This window comes from Vulpes vulpes, chromosome 5 (assembly GCF_048418805.1).
Source record: "Vulpes vulpes isolate BD-2025 chromosome 5, VulVul3, whole genome shotgun sequence".
Classification (NCBI taxonomy): Eukaryota; Metazoa; Chordata; class Mammalia; order Carnivora; family Canidae; genus Vulpes; species Vulpes vulpes.
This window is the reverse complement of record NC_132784.1, coordinates 64649991-64666033: the sequence shown is the minus strand read 5'-3', so window position 1 is coordinate 64666033 and position 16043 is coordinate 64649991. Positions and strand designations below refer to the sequence as shown.

General features: G+C 49.6%; 1 protein-coding gene across 2 annotated transcripts; it reads right to left on the bottom strand.

Annotated features, from left to right (window-relative positions):
• Positions 1–71: 71 nt before the first annotated feature.
• Positions 72–14836, bottom strand: DPF2 (double PHD fingers 2). Of its 2 annotated transcripts, XM_026004451.2 has the most exons (12): positions 14655–14836; positions 9872–10032; positions 9327–9434; positions 8802–8965; positions 7285–7377; positions 7043–7121; positions 6504–6545; positions 5300–5437; positions 5058–5186; positions 4855–4967; positions 3285–3366; positions 72–1348 (listed from the first exon to the last, which is right to left on the bottom strand). In XM_026004451.2, the coding sequence occupies exons 1-12, from the start codon at positions 14684–14686 to the stop codon at positions 1272–1274; spliced, it is 1218 nt and encodes a 405-aa protein (XP_025860236.1). In that variant the 5' UTR covers positions 14687–14836; the 3' UTR covers positions 72–1271. The 2 variants fall into 2 exon arrangements, with proteins under 2 accessions (XP_025860236.1, XP_025860237.1); XM_026004452.2 differs by lacking the exon at positions 6504–6545 and having other exon boundaries at positions 14655–14826.
• Between the last annotated feature and the right edge of the window lie 1207 nt (positions 14837–16043).

Here is a 16043-nt window from a genome sequence, read left to right as displayed (position 1 = left end):
GAAAGTTTTAGGATGAAATGACTTTCTCAAGCAGGAAAAGGGAGTCGGGAGATAAACCATCCAGTAGGGAGTTCTGTGTAAAAATGTTTATTTGTACTAATGTTTAGAATACAGGAACTAAAGAAAGAAAGACACCTCAACTCCAAAGCGACAGTGAACTAGGGCCTGCCCAAACCCAAGGAGAAGGCCACTCCAGGGGGTCCTGGCATGGACTATCTCCCCCACTACTTCATGTCAGTGTCACCAGGCAAAAAACTGAGGAATCAGAGTGTGAAGACCTTAGCAGCTGCTAGCGAGCGTGCAAGGGAAGAAAGGGATGTCTATGTGGCTTCCCTATGATCCAGGAGCCAGTGGCTCCCAATTCAATCAAGGACAGGAGCTGAATGTCCAGGTCCAGGAAGAACAAAAAGGGGATTTCGGAGGTAGGCTTTTTCATCGAGTTAAAAAACAGGCACATTATCCAACGTTTCCCTGTGGCCCCCAAGCTGCTGGCCTGGCCCCTTGACTCTTCCCCTCTCCCCACAAAACCAAAGGGAATAAGGAGGAGGCAGAAATTCCAAGGGCGGGGAATGCTTCGGTCATTAAGAAACCGCCTATGAGCGAGCCAGGTGAGCACAAGAATCGGGTGAAGCTGTGACTCCCTGTGGGGTGGGACACAGTGGGTCAGGGCAGAGCAAGGAGAGTGACCAAGAGCATCCTGGCTCAAAGGATTCTGGGTAGCAGGAAAAGAGGACTGTAGAGAGCCACTCTGGGGGAAGGAGGCAGAAGCAGCACAGAGGCCTGGGAGGCTCCTTGCAAGTGCTGCCTCAGCTTGCTCAGTTGCTCACTCCCAGATGCTTCTAGCAGAGAGGCCCTGGTCTGGCTTACCTCCAGGGGAAGGAAAAGCCCTGGGGACCAGCGTGGAGGTGGAGCTGAGAGGAAAGTGAGCTGCTCTCCCACTCCTTCTTGGAGGACACTGTTTGAACCCTGTGATTACCAAGGCCAGGGGCCCAAGGCAGGCAGAGTGAATGCACTTCATGGAGAGCAGTGAGAAGCTGGGCCACGGGATACCTTGGGGCAGTGTGCTGCTCCGTTCTCCCTGAGGGCCTAGGGCCAGAGGCGGTCAAAGCTGCCACCTCAGCTTACTGCTGCCAAAGGCAGATTGGCACGACCACCCGAGGTTCTCTGGACTTGTGAAAGAGGGGGAGGGGAAAGGTGGGTATGAAAAACAAGAGAGGAAGAGAGAAACAGCCCTAGATGTATGGGGGGAGCAGGGGGTGGGGGCGGGCACATCAAGAGGAGTTCTGGTTCTGGTAGATGGAAGCTTTCTCCTTCAACAGGTCCAGACATAAGTGGCAGCTCCAACTCCCTGCAGAGAAGCACAAAGGGGTCAGGATGGGTCCCACACAACCCTAATGTGCTGCCCTTCTACTCCCCACCTCACTTCCAGCAGGATCAGCTACAGAAGGGTGGGAGATGTTCTGCAGCAGCACAGTTTCATGGTTATCCTGAGCCAGAAGAAACCTCTAGGGCTTCAAAGATTATGAAAAATAATTTTCAGTAGGGATGAGGGAAATAATCATCTGGAGGACTACTTCCAAATACACTCCTAGGCCCTCTTGAATCAGAATCTCTATGAGGGCCTGGACAGATGGAATTTTTAAAAGCATCTCAGCTTTGGACTTGTGATTACAGAAGAACAACTTTGTTCTCATGGCCCCCAAGGTCAGAAAGATTACAAATAGTGGTTTTAGAGAAACCAGTTTTGACTCCACATAAGATAGTTTTCTGGGAAAATCATGGAAAGATGAGAGGGGCCCCTCCACCATCACCAGGTGCTTGAGAAGAGGCCGAGGACCAGTGACAGGAAAAGGGGACGGATGAACTCTGATGACCCAGTGTGTTACGGTCTGCCCCTCAGGAAAACTGGGAAAAATGTCCCTGGCCAGAAAAATAAGCATTTCATAATTTGCTTATGGGTGCGTTCTCCCGTATTTTTTAAAGAAACAAAGCTAGCTCTTAATGCCTCAAAATTTTAAGTGCAACTATACATATGTTTATGTGGATGCATATGGGGGCAAGAATCCACACTTTTATAAGCTCTTCAGAGATACAGGGCTCTCAAAATGTAAGGAGGTCCTTTCTAACCCAAAAGTCAATACCACAGGGGCTGGCAGGCTTCTCTGTAAACAGCCAGCCAGAGTGTTAAATATTTTAGGCTTTGTGAGCCACATATAGTCTTGCTTCCATGTTCTTTTTTTAAATCTCCTTTAAAAATGTAAAAACCATTCTTAGCTTATGAGCTATACACACTAGCTGCAGGCTATAGTTTGCTGACACCCTGACTTAAGAATCTCGTGGCTTCTAGAGGGCTCTCCCTCAGCCGCCTGTAGCTCTTCACTGGCCTCTGACAGTACTTCAATAGGAAAGCCCTTCTACAGTTCATGGAGAATTTTGTCCGTAAATTGGTATTTTATGGTTTAAAAAAAATAAAAGAACACACTACTTCTCCCCAAAGTAGATTTATAAACTGGGCATGACAGATGACAATAGCTGTGTGCTCCCCTGCAGCTGCCAAAGGACTCTCAGACTTTGTTCATGCCTCCTTCCCTAGGGGGTTGACAGCAGTTTGACCTATATTACAAGTCAGCTTAACCACACAGTGAGCCACTTTCTCTGGTCTGTAATGCTGGCCCACATCCTTTGTGCACAGTAAAAGCCACTGGGCATTCACATCCTCCTGAGTAAGCTCCCGAATTTCTATAAAGGAGGGGTTGGGGCACAGAGATCTGGCTGGAGGGGGACCTGCAGAGAGACCACCACTTTCTGGTGCCACCACTGGTGTGGCTAAAGAGCTTCCACAAACTTGGAGCATTATTAAGCAAATTGCTGGAAGGGCAGAGTGATCCATTCAGGCTCTAGGTTCAACACCTTTCCAGAGTGGGCAAGGGAAATAGGAAGAAATGGGACACTCAAACCTGTCATGTTCAAAGAGCTGCTACCAAAGCCTCATGTAACTACAAACTGAGTTTCCTGGACTGGTTGAAGGAAGTTAAACCGCTCCTTCTGGTAACTGTTTTCCACTCAACACCAGTCGTCTCAAGGGCTGCTGATTTTCTGCATTTCTAAATGCATCTGGTGATAATGTGCAAACATTAGACCCTGGAAGTCAAAATACTAGGAAAGCATTCTGAATGAAGGCAAAGCATCTATTCCCAATTTTGAAAGAACAGATTACTAGTAAGAGAACTCCTTTCCTATTACTGATAAGATACTTGTTCTGATAAGAGATTAGGGCAACCTACCTTCAGGAGGCTCAGACATGGACGGGGTGAGACAGTACATATGGTAGCCACGGTCACAGTCATCACAGAAAAGCAGCTGGTCCTAGAAAAGGCCAGATGGAAGAGGAAGAGGCAGGTGAGTGACTGGTGGGCTTCAGGTGGCCCACCAGGGGTGGGCAGAGATGGGGGCTTCCGCAGACACTGCTGCTTTGGGCGGGGGGGGGGGGGGGGGGGGGCAGATGGCAGGGAAGAGCAGATTCAGGAATTTCTGGATAGGAAATTCAGGCTGCTGTCCTTCTCCATCCAGAATGAGTCGCTGTCATTCCACCTGAACTGTACCAGCATCCGAACTCAGCTCATGGCCTCCACTCATCCTTTACATTCTATTTTTCAGAAGAGTGAAGTTATCTTTTAAAAATGTTAAGACAAAATTAAAAAAAAAAAAAAAAAAAAAAGGGGATCCCTGGGTGGCGCAGCGGTTTGGCGCCTACCTTTGGCCCAGGGCGCGATCCTGGAGACCCGGGATCGAATCCCACATTGGGCTCCCGGTGCATGGAGCCTGCTTCTCCCTCTGCCTGTGTCTCTGCCTCTTTCTCTCTCTGTGACTATCATAAATAAATAAATAAAAAATTAAAAAAAATTAAAAATAAAAAAAAAATAAAAATGTTAAGACATGGGCAACCCTGGTGGCCTGGCGGTTTAGCATCGCCTTCGGCCCAGGGCGTGACCCTGGAGACCTGGGATCGAGTCCCACATCAGGCTCCCTGATTGGAGCCTACTTCTCTCTCTACCTATGTCTCTGCCTCTCTCTCTCTGTCTCTAATAAATAAATAAAGTCTTAAAAAAAAAAATAATGTTAAGACAGGGCAGCCCGGGTGACTCAGTGGTTTAGCGCCGCCTTTGGCCCAGGTGGCTAAGTGGAGTCCTAGAATTGAGCCCCACATCAGGCTCCCTGCACGAAGCCTGCTTCTCCCTCTGCCTGTGTCTCTGCCTCTCTTGTGTCTCTCATGAATAAAATCTTTAAAAAAAAAAAAAAGTTAAGACAGCACATCACTCTCGATGAAACCCTCAGACCTGGTGATGGCTGCCTTCCAATCCCTTCTCCTAGTGTGCTCCTGCTGCAAGGAAGCCCCAGCCAGCCAAAAAGCCTTGGTAAACTTGGCCCGTCTGCCTTGAGGGCCCCATCCTGGTTGCTTGTCTCCTGGGCATGCTGGGCACGCTGTGGCCACAAATCTCCTTGGACTGGCTCCTCTGTTTCATCCAAATCTCAACACCAAGACCACCTCCTTGGAAAAGCCAGTCCTGACTATCTACCTCAGGTACCAGATGACTGCCCCACTGCTGCTGTCCTTCTCTTCACAGCATGCCACAAAACCGTCGCTCCTTTCCTCACCCACTGCTTGTTCCCCACAAGGAGGTAAATTCCATGTAGGCAGGGACTTTGTTGGTCTTGTTTAGCACGATGAGCACCTGGAACGGCATCTGAAGCCAAGATGGCACACAAGAGACACTGGCCAAGCAAGTCCTCCCTGGGGTGTGGGGGACAGCACGGAGGGGAGAGAGGGGAGGGGGATGGCGAGGGGACACGCACATCGTTCTCGGAGGTGCCACAGATGTTGCAGCACTTGCACTCGATGCACTGCCAGCGGTAGGTCTTCACGGCCGCCATCATCACTGGGGTGAACTGCAAGCAAGAAGGGTGCCCTAGGGGCGGGAGGGAGAGGGGATGTCACACAGGCAGCTGGGGCACGCAGAGGGCTCCCGGGCAGGCCCTGGGCCCCAGGCTGGAGGTACCTGAACGGCCGCAGTCGGAGCAGGACACCAGCTCCTCAGGCTGCCCCGTCTTCTTATTGATCTTGGAGTCCCCAAGGCAGAAGTCACAGTAGTTGTTGGGCAGGGCCAGTCCATCAGGACCCTTCTTGGCTACAGAGAGGAAGAAAGTTCTGACGAGGCTCATGGGGACCTCTAGGCACCCAGTGGCCCTACAGGAAAGGCTTTTCAGGAGCAGATGATTCCTGCTTGACTTGTCAGCTTACATTTCTGCTCCTCCGACCTCTGGGAAACTGGGGTGGGTGGCTGCGAGTCTTCCTTGTCCTCACCCTCCTCCTCAGCCAAGTGGGAGTGGGCATAGTGGTAACTGAGGCCTGGCCGGTTCTTGTAACGTTTTCCACAAACTGAGTAGGGAGAAGATGACAGAGAAAGGTGTCAGGATCCAAGAGTGCCATGTCCCCGCCACCCCCCCACCCCAAGCCGCAAGCTGTGGGGCTCCACCTGAGGCAGAGGCAACCACCCTGCCCCCCTTGGCTCTGTCTGCGACAGGCCTTCAGTGACAGCCACCTGTCCTTGGGTAGGAACATCAGGCCCTGGGGCTCTCCAGTTGCCATGGCTCTTCTCTGTTACACCCCAGCCCATGGTCCCCTCTGCTCTTCCACACTTGGCTGTCTGGGAGGCTGAACCCTGGCCCTGATACCATTTCCCCTAAGAATAGCCTGGGGAGCTCTGGGTCAGGAAGGGAAGGGAATTTCTATAATCTTGCAATATGGCAGGAAGGAAAAAAGATAAGGAAGAGACTCCAAACTTTTTTTTTTTTTTTACCTCTCAGTAAACATGGGAAGCTCAAGCTACTCATTGTATCCCACAGAGCTCATCTCTGCCCACTGAGGATAAAGGAGTAGGGAGTGGATCACTGGGGGGGGGGGGGGGGGGTCAATAAGTGGCTAGGGTATCTGGCCCTCAAGGCAATTCAAAGACACTCCCACATCAGCGCCTGGCCCAACCCACCCGCAACCCCTTCAACCAGCAAGGAAAGCAGAACCCCACGAGGCATCTTGTACTCTTAAGCAGTGGTATCAAGAAGAGCAAGGGACCAGCAGGAAGGAATGGGGAGAGGATAGGAGGAGGTGAAGGGATGGTGAAAAACATGAGCTGATCACCAAGTGTCTGTTCTAGGAGGGGAAGCAGAGGGATCTGTTTGTAGCAGGGCCCTTAGAATGCTTTTGAAGCCACCCCATGCAGCGGGGCCAAGCAGCCCTAGGAGCAAGTCTGTGGGAGACAAGCAGTGGTAAAGGCAGCTTCCAGGACCATGAGGAGTGGAGTACAACAGAAAGCCCATCGCTCCTATCCCCATGCCATTCCAGAGATTTTTATACTAGCATCACAGGAGATGAGAAAGGTGGGAGAATCAAGGGAGGAGGGAAAAGGGATAGGAAAACCAAAAGTCTGAAAAGTTGAGAGAGCTACCTCTCTGGGGCGCTTTCGAGGTATGCTTTTGTTTGAAACTATCTGAAAGACAGAAAGAAAAGTCATGAGAAGAAGGCCTTGATACACTTGAGACAGGAGCGGCAGCAGCAGGAAAGCGGAGCAAACGAGAGAGAAACCAGCGGCGATGGCACTCCCAAGGGTGGAGTCAGAGAAAAGGGGGAGAGCAGACGTTGAAAAACTCGGTGCTGGACTCTGGGAGCCCTGGCTTGACTGGGGCCAGCAGACCTGTACGCGGTCTACCAAGGGGCCAATTCTGCCTGCTGTGTGTGCCCCTGGCCCCAGTACCCCACCCCAGGGGGGAAAGCAGAAACCTCTCCCAGAGCATGCAGGTCCCACCCGTTGGGTAGCAGAGGCTGGGGCCTCCCAAGGGTCTCAGAGGGAACTGGTCAGCAGGCAGGAGAAAGCATTCAGGCTTTTTGCAACCACTCTGAGCAAGAATACAACCCTCCCTCCTCTCATATCCTGAGCAGGGGCTGGGTCCAAGGCAGGGGCTACCCACCCACTCATGAGGCACTCACTGTCACAGGCATAAGGCTTGTCTCGATCCTCCAGGATGGAAGCATCCAGCTTCTTACGGGCACTGCCCACACCTTTACCCTGTGAAAAGAAAACACAAAGATGCCCTTATAAAGTCATCTAGGCCCAAGAAGTTAAACTCTCCCGGAAGTGGCTGCTAATTTCACTCAAGAGGAAAAATGGCAATAAGCAAGAGCACAGGGGCTCTGCAGGCTCCCTTAAAGGCAGCACCTTGACTCCTCACCTTGGACTTCCCTTTGCCCCGACGCTTGGGAGTGTCTTCTTCATAATCCTCGTCATCCAGGTCGTCCAGGAAGTCATCTGGTTCTAGGATCCGCTGAGCAGACAGGAGCATTAGGATGGGCAGATGCAATGTAGTACATCCAAAAGCTCCCCCACCGCGGGGCCTGGCCAGCTCACCTAGAACCTCTTCTGTGAGCTGGCCCCTCCACTCTGGCCTTGTTCCTTACCACTGTCCTTAAACTCCCTAGACTCCCATTTCTTCTCCCTTCAATGCTTTGGGCTTTCCTTCCTTTGTGCCTCTCTTCCTGCTGTTGCCCTGGGATGCCTTCCCCACCATCTCCAAGAGGCCGAATCAAATGCCATGTTTTCATAAAGTCTTCCCTGGCACCCCAAGTAGTCATGCCCTCTCCTGCCTCTGATCTGCTGTCCTAGGAGCACACTCCCAGTGGTTTCCTTCTGACATCTCACTTCTTAGATTAATTTTTAAAGTTTATTTATTTTTAGCAATCTCTATACCCAATGTGGGACTTAAACTCATGACCCTGAGATCAAGAGTTGTGTGCTCCACTGACTGAGCCAGCCAGGTGCCCTTACTTCTCAGATTTAAATTAGAGCTCTGAGGATGCCTGGGTGGCTCAGTGGTTGAGCGTCTGCCTTCCGCTCAGAGCGTGATCCCGGGGTCCAGGATCGAGTCCCACATCAGGCTCCTTGCAGGAAGCCTGCTTCTCCCTCTATCTGTGTCTCTGCCTCTCTCTGTGTTTCTCATGAATAAATAAATAAATAATTTAATAAAATAAAATAAATTAGAGCTCTGTTGCTTTTTTGTGTGGTGTTATAGGAGGTCTTTTTTTTTTTTTTTTTTTTTAGATTTTATTTATTTATTTACTCATGAAAGACACACAGAGAGAGAGGCAGAGACACAGGCAGAGGGAGAAGCAGGCTCCATGCAGGGAGCCCGATGTGGTACTCGATCCTAGGACTCCAGAATCATGCCTTGGGCCAAAGGCAGGCGCTAAACTGCTGAGCCACCCAGGGTCCTCCCACCCCCCCCCCTTTTTTTTTTAACTGTTTTGCTTTAGTTTCCCTGTATGTGAAACAGGGGCCATAATACCTACTTCACAAGGACAAGGTTGTAGAGACTAGAGAATATGATGGAAAAGCACTTAGTGCAGTGCCTATCATATTTTTAGCTCTTGTTATTTCTGTGTATAGTTTTATCTTCCCTGTTGGTAGGGACCCGGTCTGCTTCACCCATGTAATCCCAGGCACCAAAAAACATCTGTGACTAAAGAAGATGAATGAGGCCTCCACTTAGAAGGAAAGGAATAGGAAAAACTGGATGCTAATTGTGAAGCCAGTCAGTATCCAGCGCTAATTAGAGATTGAGCAGGAACAGAACCCCAGGGGCCTGCCACCTGGCCCAAAGCTTTTGCATCCATTCTGATTACTGGGTGGCCTCTGATGAAGAGGAGGCTGATTTCCATCAAAGCTCTCTTAGCCACAGCATTCATCTTGTACCTTCCGTGCTCGACTGTTGGTCACAGGAAACTCGCCCAGGCTGTCATCATCCACTCGGGGATCTGGGGCACCTCGCTTCTCCAGGGGGTCGGTGCGCAATAGAGCTTCTAAACTACTGCCGTCTTGAGAGATCAGCCCCTCTTTCTTCAGGGTCTGGTCTGTGTCTGTAGGCAAGATCAGGATGAGGCGAGACTCAGAAGGGCTGAAAGCAGACCGCTCTGGGTCTACACAGTGCTAGGCCAGCCATGGGCCAGTAAATGTCTTTTGGTCTCTGACTGCCCAGGAACAAAGACACCCCAATACATTTGGCATTGTAACTTACCTGTTTACCTGTCTCCTCTATTAGACTGAGTTCTTTTTTTTTTTTTTTTTTTTTTTTAGACTGAGTTCTTTAAAGGAAGGAATGACATCTCATTCATTTTAGCATCTTCGGCATCTAGCATTGGGCCTGGTACAGAACAGGTGAATAACAGGCCTCTTACATGCAGCAGGTCCTACCCCTGTTCAAGGAGGGGCGTGCTTTACCTGGTTTAATAGACGGGAAAGAAAGTCTTGGATCCTCAGGAGGGTGGGCTCGCCGCTTTTTCCGCCAGCGCCGAGCAGGGTAGGAGTATAGCTGCCCAGAGGCCAATCCTGTGGAAAAACAGAAAAGAGAGAAAAGTCAAGCTCTAACCCAGTCCTAGGTAATAATATCAAACACTTTCTAGGGGAGTAGCACTCTCTCCCCATCCCCTCCTGCCCACCATGTTCTAGAGTGAGGGAGGAATATGGTCAGTGAAGGCCTGAGGGTAGGAGGAACAGTTTATGGAAAAGAAAAACAGATGTAAGCTCAAGGGCCTTGGTTAACACATAGCTCCCCAGAAGCCCAATGACAGCTTTAGTAGGGCAGCCCTGCAGAAAACAAAGATGCTGTTATGAACCTGTCTGCTTCATCCTCCCTGGGATTGTAATCAAGGTAAGACCATATTCACCCATGAGTGGAATGCAGTAAGGAAAACCGTCTCAACTGACTAATCACTTAAGATAAAGAAGCTTCTTCCTTCCTTGTGCTCCTGAGCCTGAACCCTCACCTGGACCCCGGTGCCGCTTTTCCATCCAGATATAACAGTTGCTCTGGGCTACTCCAGTCTGTGAGTCCAAGAAAGGAAGGCGCACACTGCGCTCAGCACAGAGGCGGGCATTATAATTGTGGCACTGCTCCATGGCATCTTTGTAGTACTGCTCCCCAAGGCTGCAGGAGAGACAAACATCAGGTGTGTGTATGTTGGGGCAGGGTGGAGCACAGGGTGCTGAGCTACCCCTTTCCCTTGCCATCTGCTTCTTTGGAAGGCTCAAGGGACCGGGAGACTGTGGCTTTGGTCTTATTTGCCTCCATTTCTGCCTCATGGGACACTGTGCTCCTTTACTAAGTCATTATGAGAAATGGAACTTTATAAATAAATTACCTTCAGGAACATGATCTCTCATGTGTCTACTCAAACTTAAGCCTAACCCACAAAGAGGGAGAGAGAAACTAATGTTCATTCTGTGCCTCTTGAGTCCAGCCCTGTGCTAGTCAAGATGCTGTTTCTCTTAACCCTCATGACTCTAAGAAGCAGAGGTTAGTTTTATCACAAATAAGTAAGAGTTCAAGTTCTGGGGGTGGGGATGGGGGGGGCTTTCTAAAATATACTTAATAAACTAGAGCACATCTTTACACAATGAAATTGTTTAGCCATTAAAAAAAGAAGGAAGCTCTTCATGTGCAGACATAAAACAATTTCCAAGGTGACTAGGGGAAAAAAAGGAAGGTACAAGGCTGAGAAGTGTATTAGGATGCTACCATTTATGTAACAAGAGGCGAAAAGAAACTGTAGGCCTCTAGAAAGGAAAACGGGGCGAATGGGGGGAATTTTTCCTATATGCTATTTTATGTCTTTTGAATTTTAAACTAGGTACAGGTTTCTCCCACTATCTGACATATTTACTTACCTGACATATTTACTTTATGTCACTTCGCTTTTACAAAAGACCTACATTAGTATCTGTTTTCACTAACCAAAAAGATCCAGAGAGGATTTTCACTTTTATTTTTTTAAAGGTTTTTATTTATTTATTCATGAGAAACAGAGGGAGAGAGAGGCAGAGACACAGGCAGAGGGAGAAGCAGGCTCCACGCAGGGAGCCTGATGCTGGACTTGATCCCGGGTCTCCAGGATCATGCCCTGGGCTGAAGGTGGTGCTAAACACCTGAGCCACTGGGGCTGCCCGATTGTCACTTTTAAGAAGCGGTAATTGTTTCTTTGCTTTATGCCATGTTGGCTTATAAACAGCTTCATATGAACACTACTTGTTTGGAAGTGGGGGGAAACTTGTATTTAGCCAACTAATTAATTCTTTTTTTTTTCTAATTAATTCTATATGCTAAATTAAAAAATTTTTTTTTCTATATGTTAATTTTATTTATTTATTTTTTCTATATGTTAATTTTAAAGTCAATGGAAAACATCTGAAAATACCTGAACTTCCTTGAAGCCTACTTTTTCACTGAGTACTATCACAGTGATGTAAACCCTGTTTGCTCAGAGAGGCCCATCCTAGGCCCTTTTCCATTCTCACACTATCAAATTATTATTATTTTTTAAGATTTTTATTTATTTATTTGACACACACACACACACCCACAAGAGAACACAAGCAGGGCAAGTGGCAGGGAGCAGGGAGCCCGACTCAGGGCTCCAACCCAGGACCCTGGGATCATGATCTGGGCTAAAGGCAGATGCTTAACCAACTGAGCCACCCAAGTGCCCCTCACACCATCAAATTACAAAGGAAAGAACCTTCTTATACTCAAAAGACTCACTTTGAAATCTAAATCAAGGGCAAACCTTTAAGTGCTTCAAAAAGCTGGAAAACTACAGTGTCAGGAGTTAACCTGGTTCTACGAAGCATGTATATAGAAGCAATCTCATCCTCAGGGTTTAACAAGCATGTTAATATTGGAACTTTAACTACAGTGATTCGTATTTACATATACAATCAATCTTAAATAAACTTAGGGCAGAGGTGGTTTCTTACCCATGGTTTCCCCAGCACCCATGAAGGTGTCTGGGACATCTTGACTTGGGAGTAAAAAGACCTTGCATGGCCGCAAGTCACACAAATGTGGACATTTAGCCCACATGCAGCTCAAGTTCCTCTGCTAGACTAGATAAGCTCTAACATATTCTACATGAGGGAGACCCCTAGCATGAGAAGCTGGGCAGAGTGAGTCTCTGTTGCTTATGTCCGCAATTCAAGATACACCGACAAACCATGCTCTGGAATCCGAGGGGGGCTTCCCAGAGCAGTCACAATATAGTACTTAGGCACAGCTTAATATGTTCCCAAGCAACTGAAAAAGACACACATCACACACAAGGCGATGACAACACAAGACGGCCTGGCTTGATTCAATGAGCAGTAATGCCTATAATTTGAGGTAAGCATGAATTTTGTGTTGGAGAGTGAAGAGAAGGGAACAGGCTCACATTAGCTGGCCTTTAGGAGGCAGCCATGTCCTCACCACACAGAGGAAAATTGGATAAACAGGCCGAGTGCAGCAGCTCCTTTGTTTCTGCTGATGGGAATGGATACTGACACTGGAAGTCAAATGGAAGGACGGAGAGACAGGCTGAGGGCTGCAAAGTCACAGCACGGAGGCCAGAATTGGTTTTTTTGGGGAACAATGAGAGATGGTCTATCAAAGCACTTGTGAGTTAAGTGGGATTTCAGAAGGTGGTGCAAACTGTCTTGTGAGTAAGAGAACTGGGAATGAAACGCCTAAGTTGGGGGGAAGAGAGAATCTGATGAGGAGAAACTAAGAGAGAGTGAGAGAATTTATAAATAAGAAAATTCTCTCAGAACAAGATGCAAGCCACAGAAGATGAGCTAGTAGTGCTGACCTCAATGTATAACCTCAGCTGTTCAAAAAACAAGCACACCACGATCAAGAGAAGCTCCAGAAAAGTATCTCTCTCCTGGGTGAGAATAGTACAGGAAGACTGGAAACCCCTTCTCAAAGGGCAAGTTTTGTAAGGAAATGTATTAATTGCAGTCTCTAGTCCTCTGCAGCTAGAACTGAGGAGAAAGTTGGTTTCTCGTTACTAGTACTCAGGAACTAGTGGCTGGTGCCCCTCACAATCTCTGTAGTTCCTTTAATAGAAATAAGTCATGCTCTGTTGAAATGGGCAACTCCTCCCTTCTAGTACTACATGAAAGGGTTGACAACTCTATTCCCCTGAAGAAAGTCTTTCAACATAAAGTCCCATTACCCATGAACTCTCAAAACCTAGGCAAGTCTTACATTCCCCCAGTACAGTAAATTTCCAAGGTAGGAGCTCTGATTCTTTTCTGGGAAGCATGAAACCTGTGTAAAACCTCCCTTTACAATGGGATTGGGGTGGAGGGTAATCAACAAAGAGAAACGCAGGGAAACAAAGAACAGGAGTCAGGAAGGATAACTATATAAATGGTAGATAAACAGCGACATTTCTAAATTGAGGGAAATGTCAGCCTGAAGAAAGAGCTGGGGGAAACTGGAGTGGGCAGATCAGAAGAAAGATAATAGTGTTGGGAGGAGGGGTAGCTGAAAAGAGGCCGCAGGATGGAGCTGAAAGCAAGTTTAAAAAAAAACCCACAAGAGAAGAAGGCACTTAGCTTAATGGAAGTGGGAATGCATTCTCAAAGAAAAGGCTCCAGGCGGGGAGGGGTGGGGGTGGGGGGATGTGGGCAAAGCAACGGTACTCTTTATAAAGACTCTTGGGAAGAGTGGGGGCTCAGCCTACCACAAAGGCAGCTGAGAAGCTGTGAGTCCCTCAGAATAGTTCCAAATCTTTACCTTGTCATCCAGTCAAAATCCACAAGCCCTGCCTGGACAACTAGTCACCTCTCAATTTTCCTACCTCTGCACCAAGCCCAATTTACCCATTAAAAAGAGTTTGCTCTATTCGTCCACCAGGTATGAACCCATTTCAATCTTCTTCAGGGAGGAGGCTGGGTTAAATCAAGTCCCAAAGCATTTTTAACTCACGGCCAACAGACCACACTCCATTTTCCCAACAACCATTAACTTTAACTTTGCTCGAAACCTGCCCAGCACCAGGGGACTGCACAGCGCGCAGCACGCCGACCTAGATGCCCCTCTAGGCTGCAGTGGCGTCCTGGACCGCTTCCGTCCACTTCCCGTTTTTCGGTGGCAGGACTGGCCGGCGCAAAGGCCCTCAAGTTCTTTCCTTGCTGCATCCGCACCTCAACAAATTCTTCCCAATGATGTTTTTGGTCTCGGGTATCAGATACCCAAGACCCCCACCCCCCACCCCCGAACGTCACAGGGCTGTTAAAACAGCCCCGCCATGCTTAACCACGCAAGGGCTGCTGAGCCTGTTGCTCCAGGAACTGCTGCGGGCAGCGGGCCGGGAAGGGTGGGCGCCGGGCTTCGCGGGGACGCGGGTGGGTCCCGGGTCCGCCCTCGGCCCGGCCCCTCGGTACCGAGGCGTCTGGTCTCGGGAGCGCACTCAGACCGTGTTTCTCGTATGCAACGTGGGCGCCATACTCAGGACACCGCGAGCCCGAAGGACCGCTCAGCCCGCACAGCCCCGCAGGGAGGCTGCCCGTAAGGGGCTCCCTCCCGTGTGCCCCCCTCAGGGCCTCCACAAGTTTCCAAAGAAGCGCAACGTCTTCTTGTGAGTCTCCTGTTGCCCTCCCGACTAGGAGTCGCAACAAGGCTTTCTCGGGCACGTCCTTCCCTCCGCCTAGTCCCCTGCCGCACCGCACCCTACTCCCAGGCCCATTACAAGACCTCCTGGCCTAGGAGAGAAAGAAACCACTACTCACAGCTTCACTACATTTTCTACCACAGCCGCCATCTTCCCTGTTCCTCTCCCTCAGGCCGGGAGGCCCGGAGCCCTCAGCGCGCAGGCGCCGGGACCGCACCGGGGAACCGGTTTCCTCGTTCCTCTGCGCAGGCGCCGCCCGAGCACGCGCGCCCGAGAGCAGCTTCGTGACTGTCCACAGGGGCGGGGGAGCCGAGGGAGCCCAATGCGCAGGCGCGACGGGAACGGGGGCGGGGAGCGCGCGCGCCCCGAGGCTCTTGCCGGAGCCTGGGGTCTTCCACCGTGAGGACGGGGCCGGGGAGGGAGCGTCTGGGGTGGTACAGAAAGGAGAGGATTGATGAAATGATGACATGAAGCTGGTGAAAACTGGAGGCCCAGAGTTAGGCTAGATGGAGCATATGCGTACTGCTGCCTCACCGACCTTTAACCTTGTGGTTAACCCTTTGTCCTCACTCACGGGCGCGGGGAGGGGGTGTTGGTGGATAACAGAAGACGAGTGGTGCACCATCCGCTCCAGTCGTGTGCCCGTTCAGGGAGAGGAAAATTAACGTCCCGAACTGAGCAGTTATTGGCAAAAATTACCTCCCCTTCCTTCCACAAAACCCTGCCACCAACTTCAGTGATACCCACCTCCCTTGCTTCCTACTTCTGTCCCTCCAATTAGGCTCCAAGAACTTCCCTCCTGCAATTATCCCTGTACCATTCATTTCTCCTTCACCGTTGAATCGCAAATTCGTGTACAAACATGGCTTAACATCTTTAATTTTTTTTTTTTTTTATGATAGTCACACAGAGAGAGAGAGAGAGAGAGAGGCAGAAGGAGAAGCAGGCTCCATGCACCGAGAGCCCGACGTGGGACTCGATCGCGCCCTGGGCCAAAGGCAAGCGCTAAACCGCTGCGCCACCCAGGGATCCCGGCTTAACATCTTTAAAAATCAGAGCCCTGGGCAGCCCCGGTGGCTCAGCGGTTTAGGTGGCTCCAGTGGTTTAGCGCTGCCTTCAGCCCAGGGCCTGATCCTGGAGACCCAGGGTTGATGCACCCTGCATGGAGCCTGCTTCTCCTGCCTGTGTCTCTGCCTCTCTCTCCCTCCCTCTCTCTGTGTGTGTCTCTCATGAATAAATAAATAATACAACAAAAATTAAAAATTTAAAAAATAAAATCAGAGCCCTTCCTGCAGCCCATGGTGACCTTGGATTATCGTCCCATTTTTTTCCATCCTTTCAAGGCAAAGTTTCTGTTTATACTCCGTATCTCTGCTGACTTATTTCCAAGGCCCCTTCTGCCCAGTTTAATGGTGATTTTGTTCCTACTGGTTCGTTGAAACACAGACACCATGACACCACTGACCATTCCCTCCTTTTTCCTTTTTAAAGATTTATTTATTTAAGA

What these genes read in the sequence shown, in the direction of transcription:
- DPF2 (XM_026004451.2), bottom strand. Translation starts at nt 14,686, where the DNA reads ATGGCGGCTGTGGTAGAAAATGTAGTGAAGCT. An exon ending in AAAGCGGCACCGGGGTCCAG is followed by an intron (nt 9,435 to 9,871) that starts GTGAGGGTTCAG and finishes GTTTTTCCACAG; the next exon opens with GATTGGCCTCTGGGCAGCTA. An exon ending in TTTCCCGTCTATTAAACCAG is followed by an intron (nt 8,966 to 9,326) that starts GTAAAGCACGCC and finishes TCTTGCCTACAG; the next exon opens with ACACAGACCAGACCCTGAAG.